At 34.6% G+C, this 19,315-nt stretch overlaps 1 protein-coding gene across 1 annotated transcript in view; it reads right to left on the bottom strand.

Annotated features, from left to right (window-relative positions):
• LOC126964970 (centaurin-gamma-1A) overlaps positions 1-13,361 on the bottom strand; it is a 241,009-nt gene extending 227,648 nt beyond the window's left edge. The window contains exon 1 of the mRNA XM_050808333.1: positions 12,922-13,361. Within this exon, the coding sequence (XP_050664290.1) occupies positions 12,922-13,117 (196 nt within the window). The 5' untranslated portion in view covers positions 13,118-13,361. The remainder of the gene's footprint in view (positions 1-12,921) is intronic.
• Positions 13,362-19,315: the final 5,954 nt, after the last annotated feature.

Raw genomic sequence — 19,315 nt, 5'->3', positions numbered from 1 at the left:
AAATAGGCCGCAAACAGAAGCCAGCTACACAAATCCGGCAACAAAGTTTAAAATTGTAATTGCTAAAGATCTGCCTTAATGTCGTTTCAATAGTGACTAATGTCATTCCTGTTAAAAATTTCAGTGTATTCAATATGTGTAAATGGCTTATTCTATATTGATAGAAGAAGATAGCTGATGCCCGCGACTTCGTCCGCGTAGATTTTTAAAAATAATAAGCAAGTTTGGAATTGAAGATTATCTCATGTCCTATTCCAGTTCCGATCCCCGTTTTCGCTCCCGTTCCCAACATATTATATGAATCTTATTTCGAGGAAGATTGCTATTTCAAACCAAACCTACTATTGATACAGTTATAGCTCATCGAAGTGAATTTCAGTTTTTCATAAATCCCGCGGGAACCATGGATTATTCCGGGAAAAAATGTAACCTTTCCCTAGCTCTAGTCTATCGCTGTACCAAATTGTATCAAAATCAGTTTAGTAGCTCCGGCGTAGAAGCCTAACAAATAAATTTAAATTCACATTTATAATATTAGTCGGGATGTATGTAGACCAGTTCCGTTTATTAAGTATATCAAATATGTGCAAATGGAACGATGGCTGGTCCATGCGACAAGTCGTGAACAGGTGCTGCTTGTAGTGCCAGTTCGACTTGTTATAGTTAATAATCAACATGTTTACAAAACATCGTTACACAAACAATGAATTCAAGCTATATAGGTTGATGCATCCAATTTACGATAATTTATGTTTATACTTACAGTTAATTCTTTATCACTTTTTATGAAATAATTTATATTATTTAAACACGACTCATATATTCAAAGTGAAATTCAAATAAACTTTATTCAATTAGGCTTAAACTTAACGCTTCTGAATCATCACTATCTATACTTCTTTCAAATTACTTAATTTACCACATGTTTGTAAAAAGTAAAGCTCGTGAGAAGAACATAATATAAACAAGAAACTCCGGCCACTTTTTTCAATCAAATAGAGTATTTTAAAACGGCTGTAATATACATAACAAATTAGTTTAATTTTATTTCGGGATACATTTTATTTCATTCTGAAGGAAATTAGTCATGAATCACGGAAAAAACATAATCTGACTTCATAGTCATAGTTCTCATGAACTATGCATTTCCCACTTCGGACCAATTTTCCCTTCTCGCTCTTTCTCAATCTCTCACTCTGTCTAATGTAAACTTTACTTAATTATATACTTTTTACTCAGTCTAACTTCGTCTGAAAGAAAATCAGCAGTACTGTCAACGTACGGGTGTAAATTAAATGTCTACAACAGAAATAGTTTGCAGAAAAAGTTACGCAAGCGAATAAAAATCATATTGAGCTTGTGTTATAAAGTACATAATACCCTGGCAAAGTTTTTGGATATAACTTATTGTTTTGGCCCCGAAATGGAATACGACCACGATAGCTATTCAAGCCACGTTACTTATAACTTACGCAAACTTGACATGACTTTGGATAACATAAATTATTAATATTACACTCTATTGGAATCAAGAACTTTGTATGAATATATTTCTTTTATGACACTAAGGGACGAAACCAGCAGGATGTTCAGCTGATGGCAATTGATACGCCCTGCCCATTACACCGATGAGCCGCCCCGAATTCTTGAAAACCTTCAGTGGCACTACAGTTGCTCTCATCACCTTGAGACGTAAGATGTTAAATCTGATTTTCCCAGTAATTTCACTAGCTACGGCACCCTTCAGACTGAAACACACTAATGCTTACACATTACTGTTTCACGGCAGAGAAAGGCGCCGTAAGGGTACTCATAATCTAGCCGGCGTCCTGTGCAAAGCCTTCCACTGGCAAGTGCCCTTAGTCGTATCTTACGACACCTTTGGGTGTGGGTATACCCTATTCTTTTTATGCCCCAGGGAAGCACAGGGATGACTATAAATTATCTGTATAACAATTTACAAATTAACACCTTTTTTTGGGGCATAATGATTAAAAAGTCAAGTTTTTTATACCTACAATTTTGTTAATTTAACTTGCCTGAAATACATCACTTCATCCTTTTTAGGGTTCCGTAGCCAAATGGCAAAAATCGGAACCATTATAGATTCGTCATGTCAGTCTGTCTGTCCGTCCGTATGACACAGCCACTTTTTTCCGAAACTATAAGAGCTATACTTAAACTTGGTAAGTAGATTAAGATTTTCACATAAAAATAGAAGAAAAAGGTAAATTTTGGGGGTTCCACATAGTTAGAACTGAAGATCAAATTTATTTTTTTCATCAATCTCATACGTGTCTTCAAAAATAATATTTAGGTTTCAAATATCATTCTCTTCTACACTGAATAGTTTGCGCGAGAGACACTTCCAAAGTGGTAAAATGTGTGTGGCTCATGAATATTTTTTTACGATGGTATGTACCTCAGATAATTTATACGTCTGTGAGACAGCCCATGAAAACAGGCCATGAATATTAAGTTTATTAAGTTTAGTGTGCGTGACAAGCTACGTCTTGCACCCGCGATTTGTTTGACACTTTGTGTTAGTATGCGTGAATTGCTCAAAAAAGAGGTTAGTTCTAAAGTCTATTTTTTTTCGTCGTTTTCACAGCTGTCATAGTCTATCTAGACGTATAAATGATCTGTGGTACCTGTAGAATAAAATGCAAATAAAATACAGTGTCAACAATGGTAGTACAGAGAATAAAATATCGGTAGAGCGAACACAAACATTCGTCAGTGTGGCATGGAAAAGTAAACACAAAAGGAGATTTATTTAAATATCGAACGAAACATGTTGTATCTGTCAATAGTTTACTGAAAATATTCCCGTAAAATGCATCGCTCCATCTAATGGATTTATGGTCCAATTGTTACAGAGCTCGGTTTTATAAACGAGATTAAATACGGATATTAAATCAACATTTATTGAACTCTGCATAAGGTATGATTAAAATAATGGGTTTTATACTTATTAAGGCATGCTTAGCACTTTATTTTATTGCTATTGACATAATATATATACTTAATCGAAAGGTAATAAGTTTTCTTGATTAATTCTGATAAGATTTATCTTTAATTTGACACGTTACCAGTGGGAGGCTCCTTTGCACAGGATGCCGGCTAGATTATGGGCAAAAGCGCCTATTTCAGCCGTGAAGCAGTAATGTGTAAGCATATCTGAAGGGCGCCGTAACTAGTGAAATTACTGCGCAAATGAGACTTAACATCTTATGTCTCGAGGTGCCGAGCGCTATTGTATTGCGGCTCAGAATTTTTGTGTTTTTCAAGAATCCTGAATGGCACTGCATTGTAATGGGCAGGGTGTATCAAATACCATCAACTGAACGTCCTGCTCGTCTCGTCTCTTAATTTAAAAAAAATTGTTTCACCGTGTTGTTGTGCCAGAATTCAGTGAGTCAATACCTCCTGAGGATGCCTCATGTAGATGCGAAAAACGTGTCGAATTGATTAAAGACAAGCCTTAGCGGAAGTAACACTCTAGAAAACTCATAGCATTTGGATAAATATGGAAATCCGCAAAAAAGGCCTAGCTCAATAAATGTATACGTCTAGACAGCTGTGAAAAGTATGAAAAAAATTGAGGTTGACAGTTAACCTCTATTTTGAGCAATGCACGCATACTAACACAAAGTGACATACAAATCGCGAGTGTAAGACGTAGCTTGTTACGCACACGAAAGTAATAAACCTGGCCTGTTTCCATCGGTTGTCTAGCAGGAAGAGACTCTATCTAGTCGTATAAAATATCTAAGGATCTAGTACCAATAAAACAATCAATTTTGCTTTTTCTAATATCTATGATCGCATTCTATATTTGAAATATATTTCCAAACCTCTTAAGGGACACCTCTTCAAGGTATACAATAGAGAAAAACGTCTTGAAAATTGTTTATATCGCGAGCGAACGCGAGATGTTAAAGAACGGAGTAGTTAAAGGGAACAATGCTCTTGTAACTAAGCATGGGCTCAAAAGGTACTTCACTATTCTTACTTCCGATTAAAGGTTGCTTCAGCATTGCATATACGTGTTAACTAAAATGCTGCTCATAGCATTGTGTATAAATTTCTTTTATATTAACTTTTTTTGACTTAGGGTCTCGTTCACCATGTCCAAGTAAAGCTGTGATCAATAACTTCTCAATTAACGTTAATTGGAAGCTACATGTTATGAGTATATTTTGCCAATTTCACAAGCAAAAATTATGTCTTGAGTAACTACTGATTGGTTAAGTGAGTAATGAATCTATCACACGTCATATTTGTTCAATTTTACGTCAAATATCACTTGTCAAACGTCATTGCAGATTGTCATTTATGATTTTGTAAAATGTTGAGCGTTCATTTCACTGTTTAGCGCCAGATGCTTGTTTACCTTTGAAACTAGAAAGCATCTGGAAATAGTATAATACAGTTTTTGTCATTTAGTGGTTACTTGTGTGATTATCATTATTATGGATAAAATTAGAAGAGAGAGAAGTGCATACTTTACACGAGAGGGATATTTTGGTATTATTATATAGAAATATGGTGATATCTTGGAATTTAAATATACACGTACTTGGTATTTGTTCCATGGAAGAATAATCTTAACTCGTCCAATTGATGATCAATCAAATCGAATAAATTCATATCTAATAATTTATTTTTATGCTACCTCTGAAAAGATGCAAAAAACAACAAATGATAATAATAGTAGGCACATAATATTATGTAACTGTCAAGTAACCGTGCTAATTTGCAGAAGATGTGGCAAGTTAGTTACAGGACAGTTAATCTTAAGATAAGTGTTACTTTAAGGTCGTGAATTTCGCATGTTATGTTACTATTGACTTTACTCAGTGATTAGCTTACTTGATAGTTTACTTGAATGTGGTGAAAGAGGGCCTTACTCGCGTAAGGCATTGAGTAATTTTGTTGGGTCAGTTTACATATATTGTAACTGAAATGATTTGTAAAAAGATCAAGCTGTAAATATTTATTTAAAACAGTGTCAATGAGATTTTGTGAAAAAACTTTTATTTAAAAATCTCCTATATGCTTATGGAGTTTATATACAGGAGAAAAGCACTAGTGCGGAATAGAAATACTCAAGAAAAATCTGCTTTTCAGCTTATAGCAAATGTATTAAAAAATCTCTTATAAAATGCTCGCAAAATACCTCTTGACTTATTTACGGTCGCGGTGTGTGTGGATGATGCAGCTACTGTACTCAATAACTTTTGTTTTTTATTAATTTACATTTACATTTTTGACTTACTCGTGTATTGTGCCTTGTCTATTTGACGTTTGAGTATGTTTGTTGCATCACTTTACATATTATATTGTAATTGAAATGATTTGTAAATCGATGAAAATGTAATTATGTTGATTTAAAAGAGTGGCAATGAGTTTCTTGCCACTTCTTCTCATTAGCTCAACCCTTTACGAAGTAGCGTTAAACTCAATAATGATTTTTTTTTTAAATCATAAGTGTCATTTCCATGACCTATGAATAAAGTGATTTTGATATGATTTTATTTGATTTATTAATAAATATGTTGCAAATTATATAGTCATATCACATAAAAAGTGAAAATGAAGTTTGTAATAATTAATAATACAAACCATCTTCGGAATGAAACGCTTAAATGCTCTAAAATCCCAGGAAAGATATCATCAATACTTCAAACAACGTGTAGTGCAAATGCCAACCATTCCACAAGTGATTTCCTAACACTGAATATCATTGAAACGGTGTAATGAAAGCGTGGGCCATTACACACATTAGACGCATGAGTTGCGGGGATTGTTTACTTACTGTTCGATAACACGGCGCCTGAGGGCCCACTGTATTGAACTCGTCAACACGCGTGCACGTATTGCGTAGTGAGTTCACTAATCGATTCGGAACCGGTTTCAATTATGAATGCAGACGTCACGTGGAATTTGTGGAGGCTGCCGTTATTAATGTTCTATGAACGTGAAATATTAATCGTAGACGAATCGACTACTATTTCGTGTTTACGTATGTTCCAGTTTTTTACATATGTTTCTATACAGTTTACTTTACGAAAGTATCAAAATATTGACATTGTATAATTCATTCATTTTTTTTATATTCCTTTTTTTGTTTGTATTTTTTTCTTTTTTGCTGTTTCGTCTAATTAATCTAAGTGGCACTGCCGCGCTAATTAGACAATAAATAAATAAATAGGTATGTAATGTAAGGACTCATGGGGGTAATTTTAGTTTAGTTTTAGTTTAGGGTATTCCAGTTATGATTTTTAGACACTATGTTTTTTTATGCAAGAGGAGGACAAACTAGCGTGTGGGTCACCTGATGTTAAGTGATCACCACCGCCTACAATCCCTTGCAACACCAGAGCAATCACAGGAGCGTTGCCGGCCTTTAAGGACGGTGTATCGTCCCGGAAACACCACACAAGGAAGCTCGTTCGGCAACTTTGTTGTACGTGGATGAAACTGCTCTGTGGAGGAACGCCACACATCCATAAGGTGGGGATGATATCCTAATATGTGGCGTGTCGTGCGAAGGTGGATTTCGTCGGCATGAATCATGTGAAACAGCTCTACGGAACTGTCACTATTTTTTTATTTATTTATAATAAAGTCCTTTTCTGTTCTATCACAAGCATATTTGAATTACGTACCACCAATTATATAAATGTGTATAGAAAAACATGTCCGTTAGTATTTCGTAGAACATTGAGTAGTATGTTCCTAGCTTTCTCTATATTGTCTATTGTTTCACGGCCCATTGACTGATCGGAATCTGTCTTTCAACAGATAAATGAAACAGACACATCGCTAATACATGCACAAACTACACAAGATATCTTAATTTGTCATTTACCCGTGCAAAAGTGTAAGGTTGCAGACTATAAATATGATTTGAAATTATTAATTAAATATTAATCTTTGTTAATAATTTAGAATAAGTTTTCAACGCTGTCAAAGTTGCTGTTGTTCGTATTTGTTCAGTGTTTCAAATGAGTTTGACGTTTGACGTTTTCCGTCACAAATTCAAACAAACTCAGGGGCATTTTTTGCTGATCAGTCTGCTTGATTTAAATTTAAATTACTATCAAATTAGAAGGTACAATTGTACTGAGTATATGATTATTAATCTAGTTTACTAGTTATATTGTACATTTAATCTAATACCACACAAGAAGTGAACGTGTTTCAATATTAAATACTTAGATTAAGGATTGGTCTCCGCTGCGCTCCAACTAGTTACAGCAGGCGTAGTCGCAAAGTGCGGCAACTAATACTACAGCCAAGTACTCGAGCCAGTTTCGAACAATGTGTGACTTTGACGTGCCACATGTTCTGTTAAACTATCTCTCAAGAATCCTGAGCGGCACTACATTGTAATGGGCAAGGCGTATCAGTTACCATATATATATATGATGAATATGGATGTTTGTTTCCGAGTCATGGATGTTTAAATGTATTTATGTTTGTTTATATGTATGTTTATATGAATTTATGTATTTTTAAGTAAGTATATTGTATTAAATATATCATTGTCTTGTAACCCATGACATAGGCTATATATGCTTAACTTGGGGCAAGATAATTTGTGTAAAAAGTGTGTCAATATTATTATTATTATTATATGACGACAATCTGTATCATGAGAGTCGTATTTTTTATATTTTTAATATACAGAATTTTATAATAAATGACATGCATAATTGCTGACAGTATGATGTCGATAACAACGCTATCAGAGTTCAATTAACCCTAATGGAGCTTCTCATACATATTAATATTCATTTTAATATCATAGAACCGTTTCTATCCAATTAGACAATTATGGACAGTAACAAAACAATTCAACTACGTTATTATTATATACTTTATCTAGGTTACATACCAGTTTGTTATATATACTTTTTTGTGTAATTAAATAGTAGCTATTTTTATAGACATGCTTAAAAATAAGTCTTTTTATTTTATAATTTTCAACCTAATATATTCGAAAATCGAAAATCGCGACGACATTGCTGTAAAATTTCTTTCATATGTAGATAGATAACTTCACTTCATAAATAATGAAAATAATTATTAGGGTATCATACATAAGACAATCTCTCCTTCAACTATGATCGCCTGGTGCCAAAACGTTTGGTTAGTATGGCATGGTTTGACAGTTGTGCTGTGAAACAATTTTATTATAACAACAGCGAGATTATTTTACGAAATAATTCTTGATGTAATGAAATATTATTAACAAATTCATAAAAACAGTATTGTATATTTTATTATGTATAGAACAACGTCTGTTGGGTCAGTACCTAATATAAGGTTGAACGAAAGTTTAAACTGATACATGTTTTGATAAAGATTAACGAAATGTTTTGAATTGAAAATTGAAAGATTATTGTATTTCACTAAAGTTGTACTACTAAAAAACTAAAAGAAGCCAAGGTGATGAATAAGATTTTAAGCGTACGTCAAGTTATATGGAAATTTTATGCTACCATAACCCTCTTGTTACTCATATGTCTACTGAACCTAAACCCATGGACGAGAATTAAATACAAATCAATATGTATGAGTTTAAAAATAAACCAAAATTCTTTCTAATAAATATACAATAATAATTAAACTATATTCAAATAAAAATCGTTATTTAACTAAATTTTGCGGTATAATAATATAAAAATTGGTAGTATTTCATACATACATACATACATTAAATCACGCCTCTTTCCCGTAGGGGTAGGCAGACACCACTTCTTTCCACTTGCTACGATCCTTACATACTTGTTTCGCTTCGTCCACTTTCATTATTCCTTTCATACATGCTCTTCGGTTTAGGGTACTCTTGACCTGGCCTTTTTTCAAGACGTCCCTGTTTTGGTCTCAAAACGTCCGCCTAGGTCTACCCCTTCCAACACTTTCATTCACACTGGCCTTATACACTTTCTTCGTCAATCGTTCTTCATCCATTCTCTCGACATGTCCAAACCATCTCAGCAGTAGTATTTCATACCTTCTTTATAACAATATTGTTCTTTCTACAAACTTAAAATAAGCACGATAAATATTTTTATAAGGATTTTTGTTTTCTTATGCCAAAGAAGTATAACTTGCAGCTTACTTTGTAACTATGCAGGATATAATTTAGGTTATTACTCTCCTTTGAATAGGATTACTAGAGAATATTACAGGCATCATGATGAAGTTGACATATTTGATGAAAATTTACACAATTTGAGAAAATTATATCAAAACAATTCAATTTATACTTAAATTATATTAATTTAGTTGAATAGCATGTTATTTTCGCCTATAACTGAGGCGTCACTTAGTTAAAACTGAGCCGCAACTTACCGTAAGAATGTTATTATTGCTGTATTGTGCTGTTTGTGTCACAATGTTAGTTACCTTACCCCTCAGAAACGGCTTTACTGATTTTTACCAAATTTTATATGCATATTAAGTAGGTATGAGAATCGGCTACTATCTATTTTTCATACCCCTAAGTTATAAGGGTTGTTCACACTTAACATTTTTTTTGTAATTTTTGGACATTTTATTGTTATTTTATTATGATTCAACATTAAAAAATACATACAACTTCAAATTTTCACCGGTCTACAATGAACACCTATTTTTGTATCGCGATTTTAATGTTACCTTCCATCCACAGATACGCAATAGAGTTGCAAGACGGCAATCGAATATAATGATTATTGTAGTACGATAAATTTTATTTACGATATATTTAGTAGGTCTGAGAATCGGTCGTCATCTGTTTTTTATACCCCAACAATTTTTATTATTGAATTTTTTTTATTACTTTATATGGCAATACAACGTTTGCTGGGTCAGCTAGTAATATAAAATTGCATGAGTTAAAAGGGACACAATGTTTAGCACGAATAAAGTAAAAATGAGGAACGGAAGTACACATAACGGACGTTTAATAACTATAGCTCAGACAAAGAGAGATTACAAACAATACGCCACGTACTCAGTCGGTTTATTGCAGTTTTATTACACTGTCCGGCAAACTGTTGTTGTTCCATTTATCATTAGCAGCAGGCAATGAACCCGGCTTAACACTACCGACAGATTCTGTATTATACCAAGAAATACTTAGAAAATTACGATAAGAAGTATGAGGTTGTATTTAAAAAATGTTCAGTGCGACAAGAAGAAAGGAAGGAGGAACTCACGAAACGTTCGACAGAGAAGAACAGGTTTAACAGGTATAAAGCAAGATTGAAAAGGTAAGCGAATTTATAGTTACTCTATACAAGCTGATAGACAGCTCGTAAAGAGTCAGCCACGCTTGTCATTAACTGCAAATCATATAACAACTAAGCCAACTTAATATATTAACATACAATTTTAGATGAATTGCGCAGAACGAGATAATGCATCATTATCATCTATATAAGTCACTTTACTATAGTATGCCAAATTATTCAAAGAAGCTTTAATATATTTCTTGAATTTGTGTTCAGTGAGTCTTAGTAGGTATACTATCTGGGTTAGACTCTTCAGCAATAAGCGAAGCGATTCAATACTTAGATAAACAGAGTTATTGGTAAGTCCACGTATTCCCGTAAGGATTTGCATAATTTCAACATGCATTATGCAAAAGTGAAACATTTTTGAATTACCAGGTTTTTTAGCTTTTTCAAAAAAAGTCAAAATTGCAACTTCAAAATTTTTAATAAATAACAAAAATAATGAAGTCCAGTTTGGTGCCATTTCTTGCGTTTTGGTGGCGAAATATCTTTCGTAAATCCTATTGAAGTAAACAGTATTCATTTTAAGTAATTTATCTCAATGTTTGTACATTTGATTACTTATAGGTATCGAAATGTTTCGAGTTTTCGTGAGTGTTAATTTCCGCCAATACTCGTCTTAGTCTCGTGCCAGAGTTTGGCGAGTCAAAATCTCCTGAGGATGCCTCGTGTAGAGTCGAAACAAGTGTCGAATACTCATTGATACTCGAGAAAAAAAAAGATACTCGAAAGATTTGGATAATTATGAATTTCCGCAAATTTGAGCCTGCTGCAATAAATTTACTTATAGGTAGGTACCTACTATACGTATGACATTGGCTCAAGGTTGGAGCTATTAACATTTAACATTAATAACACTGTAGTACTAATTACAAATGTTATAATATCTAACTGTGGTAACTACTCAATTCTACCTACTCTCAAATCACTGTACAATATTTAATCAAAATTTCAGCGTTTTGTTAAGCACATATGAAATAACAAGGAGTTCTCTTGGTCGATATATAGGCTATATTATAAGATGCTATTTAATACAAAGAGGATGTAAATACTACGTAATAAGAGACGGGACTGCCTCAGGAAAAACTGAAATTTAGCTACTCGTATGCAGTAATTTGACATAAGTTTGATATAGTAGTAATTACAGTACGGTGATAGGCGATTAAGTGGATTTCGGCTATCTCCGTTTTTTACAAGATTATAGCCGTCATGACTGCACGTTTCACACAATCGAGTGAGTCGCTTTTTTCTAAGAGAGTTTCGCTAGGCTGTTTTATTCTGCGCAAAACAGAAACCTATTTAGGTAAGGCCGAACCATCGGACGCGGACTGGTAGCGGATCTTATTCGATGGTATATCGCATTGCTCATCGCACAATATTACCGTCCGCACCATGCCGAGTACGACGCGGGACAAAATGGTATAAGGCGCTAGATGAACCATCCAAAGCAAATAGTCCGGCCGTACCAAATTACACCGTGTGTTTAGCTATATTTTTTTTATGGAAAAGGACTACAAACAAGCGTAGGGGTCATCTGATGTTAAGTGATCAGCTCCACCCAAATTCTCTTTCGGAATCACAGGAGCGCTGTCGGCCTTTAAGGAAGGTGTACGCGCTTTTTTCGAAGGTACCCATGCCATATCGTCCCGGAAACACAGCACTAAGAAGCTCATTCCATAGCTTTGTAGTACGTGGAAGAAAGCTACTTGAAAACCTGACTGTGGAGGAACCCTCACATCCAGATATAAGATAAATAAATAGAAAATAATATATAGATAAATAGAAAAAATATCGTGAAAACAATATAAATTCTTTCATGTAGAGTCGTAATGTTAATGGCGACTTATTTTTTCAAAATTTCTATTCAAATAAAAATAGCGCGCAGTTGTTCTTAATTAAATTACTAGCAAATGCCAAGAAATAAAACGTCTTACAGTGCCTTATACATATTCTACAGTAGGTATATTAACCTCTATATATATGAGTACTTAACTATGTAATATTCTACATAATGTATGAAAGGAGATTTCCTCAGAGAAGACCACTGATGGATTATTTTCATTGTTGTCTGTGTAAAGAGAATGGGACAGGAAATTACTAAAGATAGTCTTACAAAAGTGTAAAATGATTGCGAGAAAAAATATATTTATATCATCAAGCAGGTATTATTGAAGCCGCTGAAAATTGAAATGGAGATCTTAGTTCATTCAGGTAAGTAATTAGAATTAAGTAAGTAAAATATAGTTCATATTTGTAACAATATATAATATTAAAGTACTTCGTAAGAATATATAAAATTAGTGGAAAATCCAAATAAGTAATGTTACTAAGATATTGTTAGCTCTACATTTATGTAGAGTTCGAAGATAAATTACAAAATACGTAAGGCGATTTGTAATTGATATTTAATTGATACAATTTAATGAGATTATAAGTACGTAATAACCTGTCCATACGTTGTGCACTTATAACAATCCAAAATCAAAACAAAAACAAAACAGGTTATCTCACTGATTATCTGTACCCGCCTTGCGCGAGAAGGAATCAGCCGGTTTTTTCAGTATGATAAAAACTTAACTACGAAGATTGTGCTTAAGCTTATGGACCATGGATTTAAAAAACAAACCTTCAATAGCCACAACGTGGTCTCGTATCTGCTGTGCGAGCAGCGGATCTGGTACAAACTCGACAAGGTCGTAGAGAGCGTAGATCGACGGATGAACACTCTCGAACCTCTGTATCTCCTGTCTTATCGACAGCGACGTGTTCAAGCAAGCCTGGGAGTGCTGCCGGTTACACATAGTACCCCTGTAACCCAGCATCTTGCTTGAATACACAGTAACCAAAACAGAACACTACACCGGACGATGCATTTCAACTCTTAACGTGTCGCAAATCACAGCACAATTAACACATTTTTTTGTTTTTAAATTAGTTTATTTATACGTATTGAACGAAATTTCACTTGGCACTGTATATAAATGCGTTGAAAAATAGATGAACGAATGTAAACAATCAATTACTAAGCGTTACACTGATCATAGAGCAAGTAGACCACCCGGCTGGCAGCCATTACCGAACTGTGGCATTTTATGTTTGTACGACGTGCGTCCCCAATCATTTCTTAAAACAGCGCCATCTTGTGGTTTTCATTATAATAAGAGATTCTTATGTTAGCTTTAGCCATGTTGTTTTATCAGAAAAACAGTATAGATGGAGCTTATCTATGCTTATGTATGTATTTATTAATTTCACGTTAAATTTGTTTTAGTCTTGATTCTCACGCTTTGGTTGCAAAACTTAGAAACTCTACATAGAGTCGTAATTGTGTGAATTAATTCAGCATGTTGTGAAGGAATCTTAGATCATTTATACGTTAAGATAGACTGTGACATGTGTGTGTGATAGCTGTGAAAACGTCGAATAAAATTGCAATTTACGCACACCAACAAATCGCCAACAAAGGAGATAATTTTTTTAATATCGATTGAGTATATGACTGAGGATTCCATTCGAGTGCTACATAATGGTTGATAAGAATTGAATAGCTTTAAATATGGGCTTCATTGATGGTCATTGTACTGAGTTTTTGGGGACAAGTGATTCAACAAAAGATTTTATAATAATGATACTAAAGGACATAAATGTATTGTCCGCTTTTATTATCTTATAACACCATCAACGAAATTAGAATTTTATAAATTAATATAAGAAAACATTTGTCAATACAGCTCTACATATTTCCAAAAGATTGGTAAATAGTAGAATGTTCTACCATTTATGACTTTTATAAGTGTTATTTTGTGCTTCAATTGAATAAAGCAATTTTTATTTGTTTAGATGTGAAAAGGTTGGAAAACCTTTTCTTTATGTTTATCGGCTTCTAAATTTTGGCAATAATTGTTTACTTTTTTCTTAACAATGTCAAACAAGAGTCAAAATGGCAGATATAGTAGGTGTTATGATAAGATTATGATTTTAGAATATAGTGTCAATATTCTAAGATTATGACAGATGAAGATATTGAATTCTTTAAGAATTATAGAAGTGACTGATGCATAAAAGAAAACAAAGCTTATTTTTTTATATTTAATGAAGGGGACATACGAGCATTCGGGTTAAATAATGTTAAGTGATCAAAACTGTGACTGCGTTATATAAAATCATTCGTAATTTGCTCAACACACCAGAACTATTGCAAGATATTATTTTAGAATACCTACACTTGGTACTAGATCGCAAGAACCATTCATAGTTAATAGATGTCGCACAAATGCAGGTTTCCGCTCTCCAATTAATAGACTTATGAATTCATTCAATAAAAACTTTGTCTCTGTTGATATTGATATAAATTTTAATATAATTAATTTAGCACAATTTAAAAATGTAATAAACAAGAAAATTACTGCAATACATGATCTAAAATGAAGCTCATAAATTGTGTAACATTAGTCTTTTTTTTAATGTTCTTTTTCAGTAATATTTAGTTAATTAAACTGTACTTGTCACATTAGAAACTTTAAGTCTTAGTGAGAAATTTCTAAGGAACAATTGTTTTAGTATTATATATTATAAGCCACTTATTTGTACCTAGATTTTAGACAATTGTTCTGTTTTTTTCTCCAAATAAATAAAAAAAAAACATCCACAATCTCTTGCAACACCAGAGGAATAACAGAAGCGTTGTCAGCCTTTTTGAACTGTGTAAGCGCCTTTTTGGAAGTATGCATTGTACTTGGAAGAAAATTCCTTAAATACCGCTCTGTAGAAGAACGCCAGACATCCAAATAGTGGGGATGATGTCCTAATTTATGGGCATACCGTGCGAAGGTGGAAGTTAACGGCAGCAATCAGGTCAAAGAGCTCTTCAGAATACTCCCCTTGATAAATCCGTTAAAATACACACGATAAAGAGACGTCTCTACAAAACGCCAAGAGATCTTGCCGTTCATAGGGCACTAGGTCCCCGACAATTCGAGCAGCTCTGCGATGCGCGCGGTCTATTGGTTTGAGCTGATACTGGAGTACGCTAGACCAGAGCAAATATCTGTGCTTTGAAGAGCGCTAAAATAGTGGTGTTGTAAATATGATAAAACAAAACAAAGGTTTTATTTTGTACTAGAAGTTAAGATATTAAAGCATTTTGTAAGATTTTATTGTTGTATTTATGATTTGCACCTTAACTTTGTTTTAGTCTTGATTCACACGCTTTAGTTGCAAAATATAGCAACTCTACGTCATAGAGTCATAAATGTGTGAGGTAAATTGTCTTAAATTGATGATCCAAGTTATTCCGCTGGCTTGAAAATAATTTCGTGCTCTATTTGTGACCCACAGTTTCTTCATATATCGTATTGTAATATTTTAATAATACTTTTATAATGTACGGGCAGTTTCCACTGTATTTCACTGTCTAAAATAAAATAAAAGTGTGTGTATACTTATGTATGCCCGCAAGAAGTTATACTTCTTTGGCATAACAAAACAAATCCTTTAAATTATTTGATCGTCGTGCTATTCTACGTTTGTAGAAAAAACAATATTGTAAAAAATCGTGAAATAAATTACTGTTTAAGCTTGTTTGTTACCCTTTTCCGCTGAACCGATTTTGAAATTTGATACAGCGATAGACTAGAGCTTGGGAAACGACATAGGCTACATTTTATACCGGAAAAATCCATGGCGCCCGCGGGATTTATAAAAAACTGAAATTCACGTCACTGAGATATAACTATACCAATAATAGGTTTAGTTTGCCATAGCAACCTTCCTCGAAATAAGTTTCATATAATAGGTTGGGAACGGGAGAGAAAACGAGAACCGGAACTGGAATAGGATATAAGATTATCTTCAATTTTATTTTTTAAAACCCTTTATCTACGTGGACGAAGTCGCGGGCATCAGCTATTATGAAATAATCATCAACAGCCAGAAGACGTCCACTGCTGGACAAAGGCCTCCCCCACAGATTTCCACGACGATCGGTCCTGCGCTGCCCTCATCCAACGTATTCTGACGGTCTTGAGCAGATCGTCGGTCCGTCCATCTTGTGGGTGGCCTACCAACACTGCGACTTCCGGTATGTGGTCGCCATTCGAGGACTTCACTTCCCCAACGGCAATCTGTCCGTCGAATTATGTGCCCTGCCCACTGCCACTTCAGTTTCGCAATCATTTGGACTATGTCGGTATAAAGGCATAAAAGGCATTTATTTTCTCAAAATTTATTCCTTTAGAATTCGTTTTGATGTGATTTCTAATAACTACTAGATACTACTACCGCTTCGGAAACAAATGGCGCTCTGAGAGAGAAGAAGCGGCGCAAGAAACTCTCCCAGCATTCTTTTTTTGCGCTCTTTTCAATAAAAATATAACTTTGGTTCTTCTACGGATCTCTTCATTTCTGATTCGATCTCACAGGGAAACTCCGAGCATAGTCCTCTCCATTGCCCTCTGAGCGACCATGGGCTTTCTCATAAGGCCTATAATTATCGACCACGTCTGCGTACCATAAGTCATCACTGGCAACACACACTGGTTGAAAACCTTCGTCTTCAGGCACTGTGGTATTTGGAATGAAAAGATTTTACGGAGCTTCCCGAACGCTGCCCATCAGACGAGTGAACTCTTTCGCGAAATTGGACCTGCCTAACTGGATTGTTTGTCCGAGGTAGACGTACGCGTCAACAATTTCGAGAGTACAGTTCCCACATGTTATGGGAGTAGGTGCGACATGGACATTTGATATGATCTTCGTCTTGTCCTAGGAGACCTACTCCTTGGGAAGCTGTATTGAGGCCATCGAGCATATGGCTTAAGTCTTCCATGGCATCTGCCATGATTACGATATCGTCTGCGAATCGAAGGTGAGTGATGTATTCACCATTGATGTTGATGTCCAGTCCGTTCCAGTCCAGAAGCTTAAAGACATCTTCCAAAGCCACGGTGAACAGCATGGGCGATATGAAATCGCCTTGTCTGACTCCCCGCTGCAAACGGATTGGCTTCGAGATCTGATCCTGGAGACGGACTGACATGGTGGCATTTCTATGCATACACTTCAACGCAATATGGCACCTCTGGAGAGACTGAAGCACCGCCCAGGTCTCGATCGAATCAAAGGCTTTCCCATAGCCCACGAACGTCAAGCATAGTGGCTGTTTATACTCCTCTGTCTTCTGTATAACCTGCCGCAGCGTATGTATGTGGTCTAAGGTGCTTTTTCGTAATTCGGCCTGATCAGGAGGCTTTATATAATAGGCATTATGAAATAATATCACAGCAGAATTGCCAAATTGTGCGTCAAAAAATATTTATCTCATATAATAATTATTCATACAGAAATAAAATTTGAAATTAAAAAATATAAAGGGTCACGAATCGAAATAAAAACTACTATATCTCTTAATTAGGATCAAACTTCACACAGTGTTCAAAAATTTATTTGAATCGGTACAGTAGTTTAAGAGTTCATCGCGGACAAACAACGTAACACGAAATTTTTATATATAAAGATTAGCTTTACATCTTAATCTATTTATTTACTTAGATCATTTATACATCTAGATAGACTGTGAAATCGTCAAAAAAAATTGAGGTAGACAGTTAACCTCTATTACATAAAAATAACATACAAATCGCGAGTGTAAAACGTAGCTTGTCACACACACTCAAGTAATAAACCTGGCCTGTTTCATCGGTTTTCTAGCAGCAAGAGGCTCTGTATAGACGTAAAAAATTATGTAAGTTTATTAAAGACGTTGTCCTGTAAACATGACTTAAATTTGAAAAATGGTTCACTTACATACAGAAGAATTATATATGGACTGAATTGAGAATCTAAACCAATCTCAATTTCACTGAAACAAATAAAAAATCATCAAAATTGGTAGAGCCGTTTTGGAGGTAGTTCAATTGTGAATCTAATCCATCCTCGAATCCACTTGAACACACACAAAAAAATCATTCATTTCGGTCCAGCCGCTTAGGAGGAGTTCACTGTCAACACACGTACAGAAGAATTATATAGTATATAAAAATGATGCTTGAATTTTTTTTTATGACAATAAGGGACGAGACGAACAGGACGTTCAGCTGATGGTTATTGATACGCCCTACCCATTACAATGCAGTGCCGCTCAGAATTCTTGACCCAAAAATTCTGAGCGGAAGTACTATTGTGCTCGTCTCCTAGATGTCTCAAGATGTTAAGTAACTTCAATAGCTACGGTGCCCTCCAGTCCGAAACACAGTAATGCTTACACATTACTGTTTCACGGCAGAAGTAGGCGCCGTTGTGGTACCCATAATCTAGCCGGCATCCTCTGCAAAGGACTCTCCCACTGGTAAGAACTGAATTACGATCTATGGACGAGCTATGACCTCCAATAGACTGTAGAGTTCAGATATATAATGTAATGTAAGCACGTAGACTCGGCACGTTATTGTTCGTACCTCAAACGGAGTCAGTAAGCAGGAACACAACACCTGATATGTCGGTCGAGGTAATACATTGCAATTTGCGGACAATAGACACTTTTACAAATTATATTATTAAACTGTCTGTTTAGCAATAGAATACGCGAGTTAATGCAATTTCAACATTAACATAATATGGTTTAGTTCTGAAAGTTTTGCAGCTTGGACAATTACAACACTGTGCATACAATAATAATATTCTAAAGTTTTCCAAATGTCAATAGTCCGATAAATTTAGATATTCGAAGTTACATAAAGTCCCAACAAGCTGAAAATCAGTGAAATTGTTCAAAACATAATTATAAGGAATTTTTAAAAGTTCCCCATCATTCCCGTGTGTGAAAAAAAAATCATTCAAGGTCATAGGTCAAACTAATGAGTTTTTCGCGATTTTCAGGAAAACGGTAACTTTTTGAATCGTTATATCTCAGCAACGGTGGCTCGTAAGAAAAAAGTATTGATACATTTTTTAAAGATAATTTTATGATCTATAATTTTTGTCTGAGGTACTTTTATGATAAAACTTATCGTTTTGCTGAAAAT

The sequence above is a fragment of the Leptidea sinapis genome, chromosome 6 (assembly GCF_905404315.1).
Source record: "Leptidea sinapis chromosome 6, ilLepSina1.1, whole genome shotgun sequence".
NCBI lineage: Eukaryota > Metazoa > Arthropoda > Insecta > Lepidoptera > Pieridae > Leptidea > Leptidea sinapis.
Note: the sequence above shows the minus strand (reverse complement) of the source record. Positions and strands in the feature narration are given on the sequence as shown.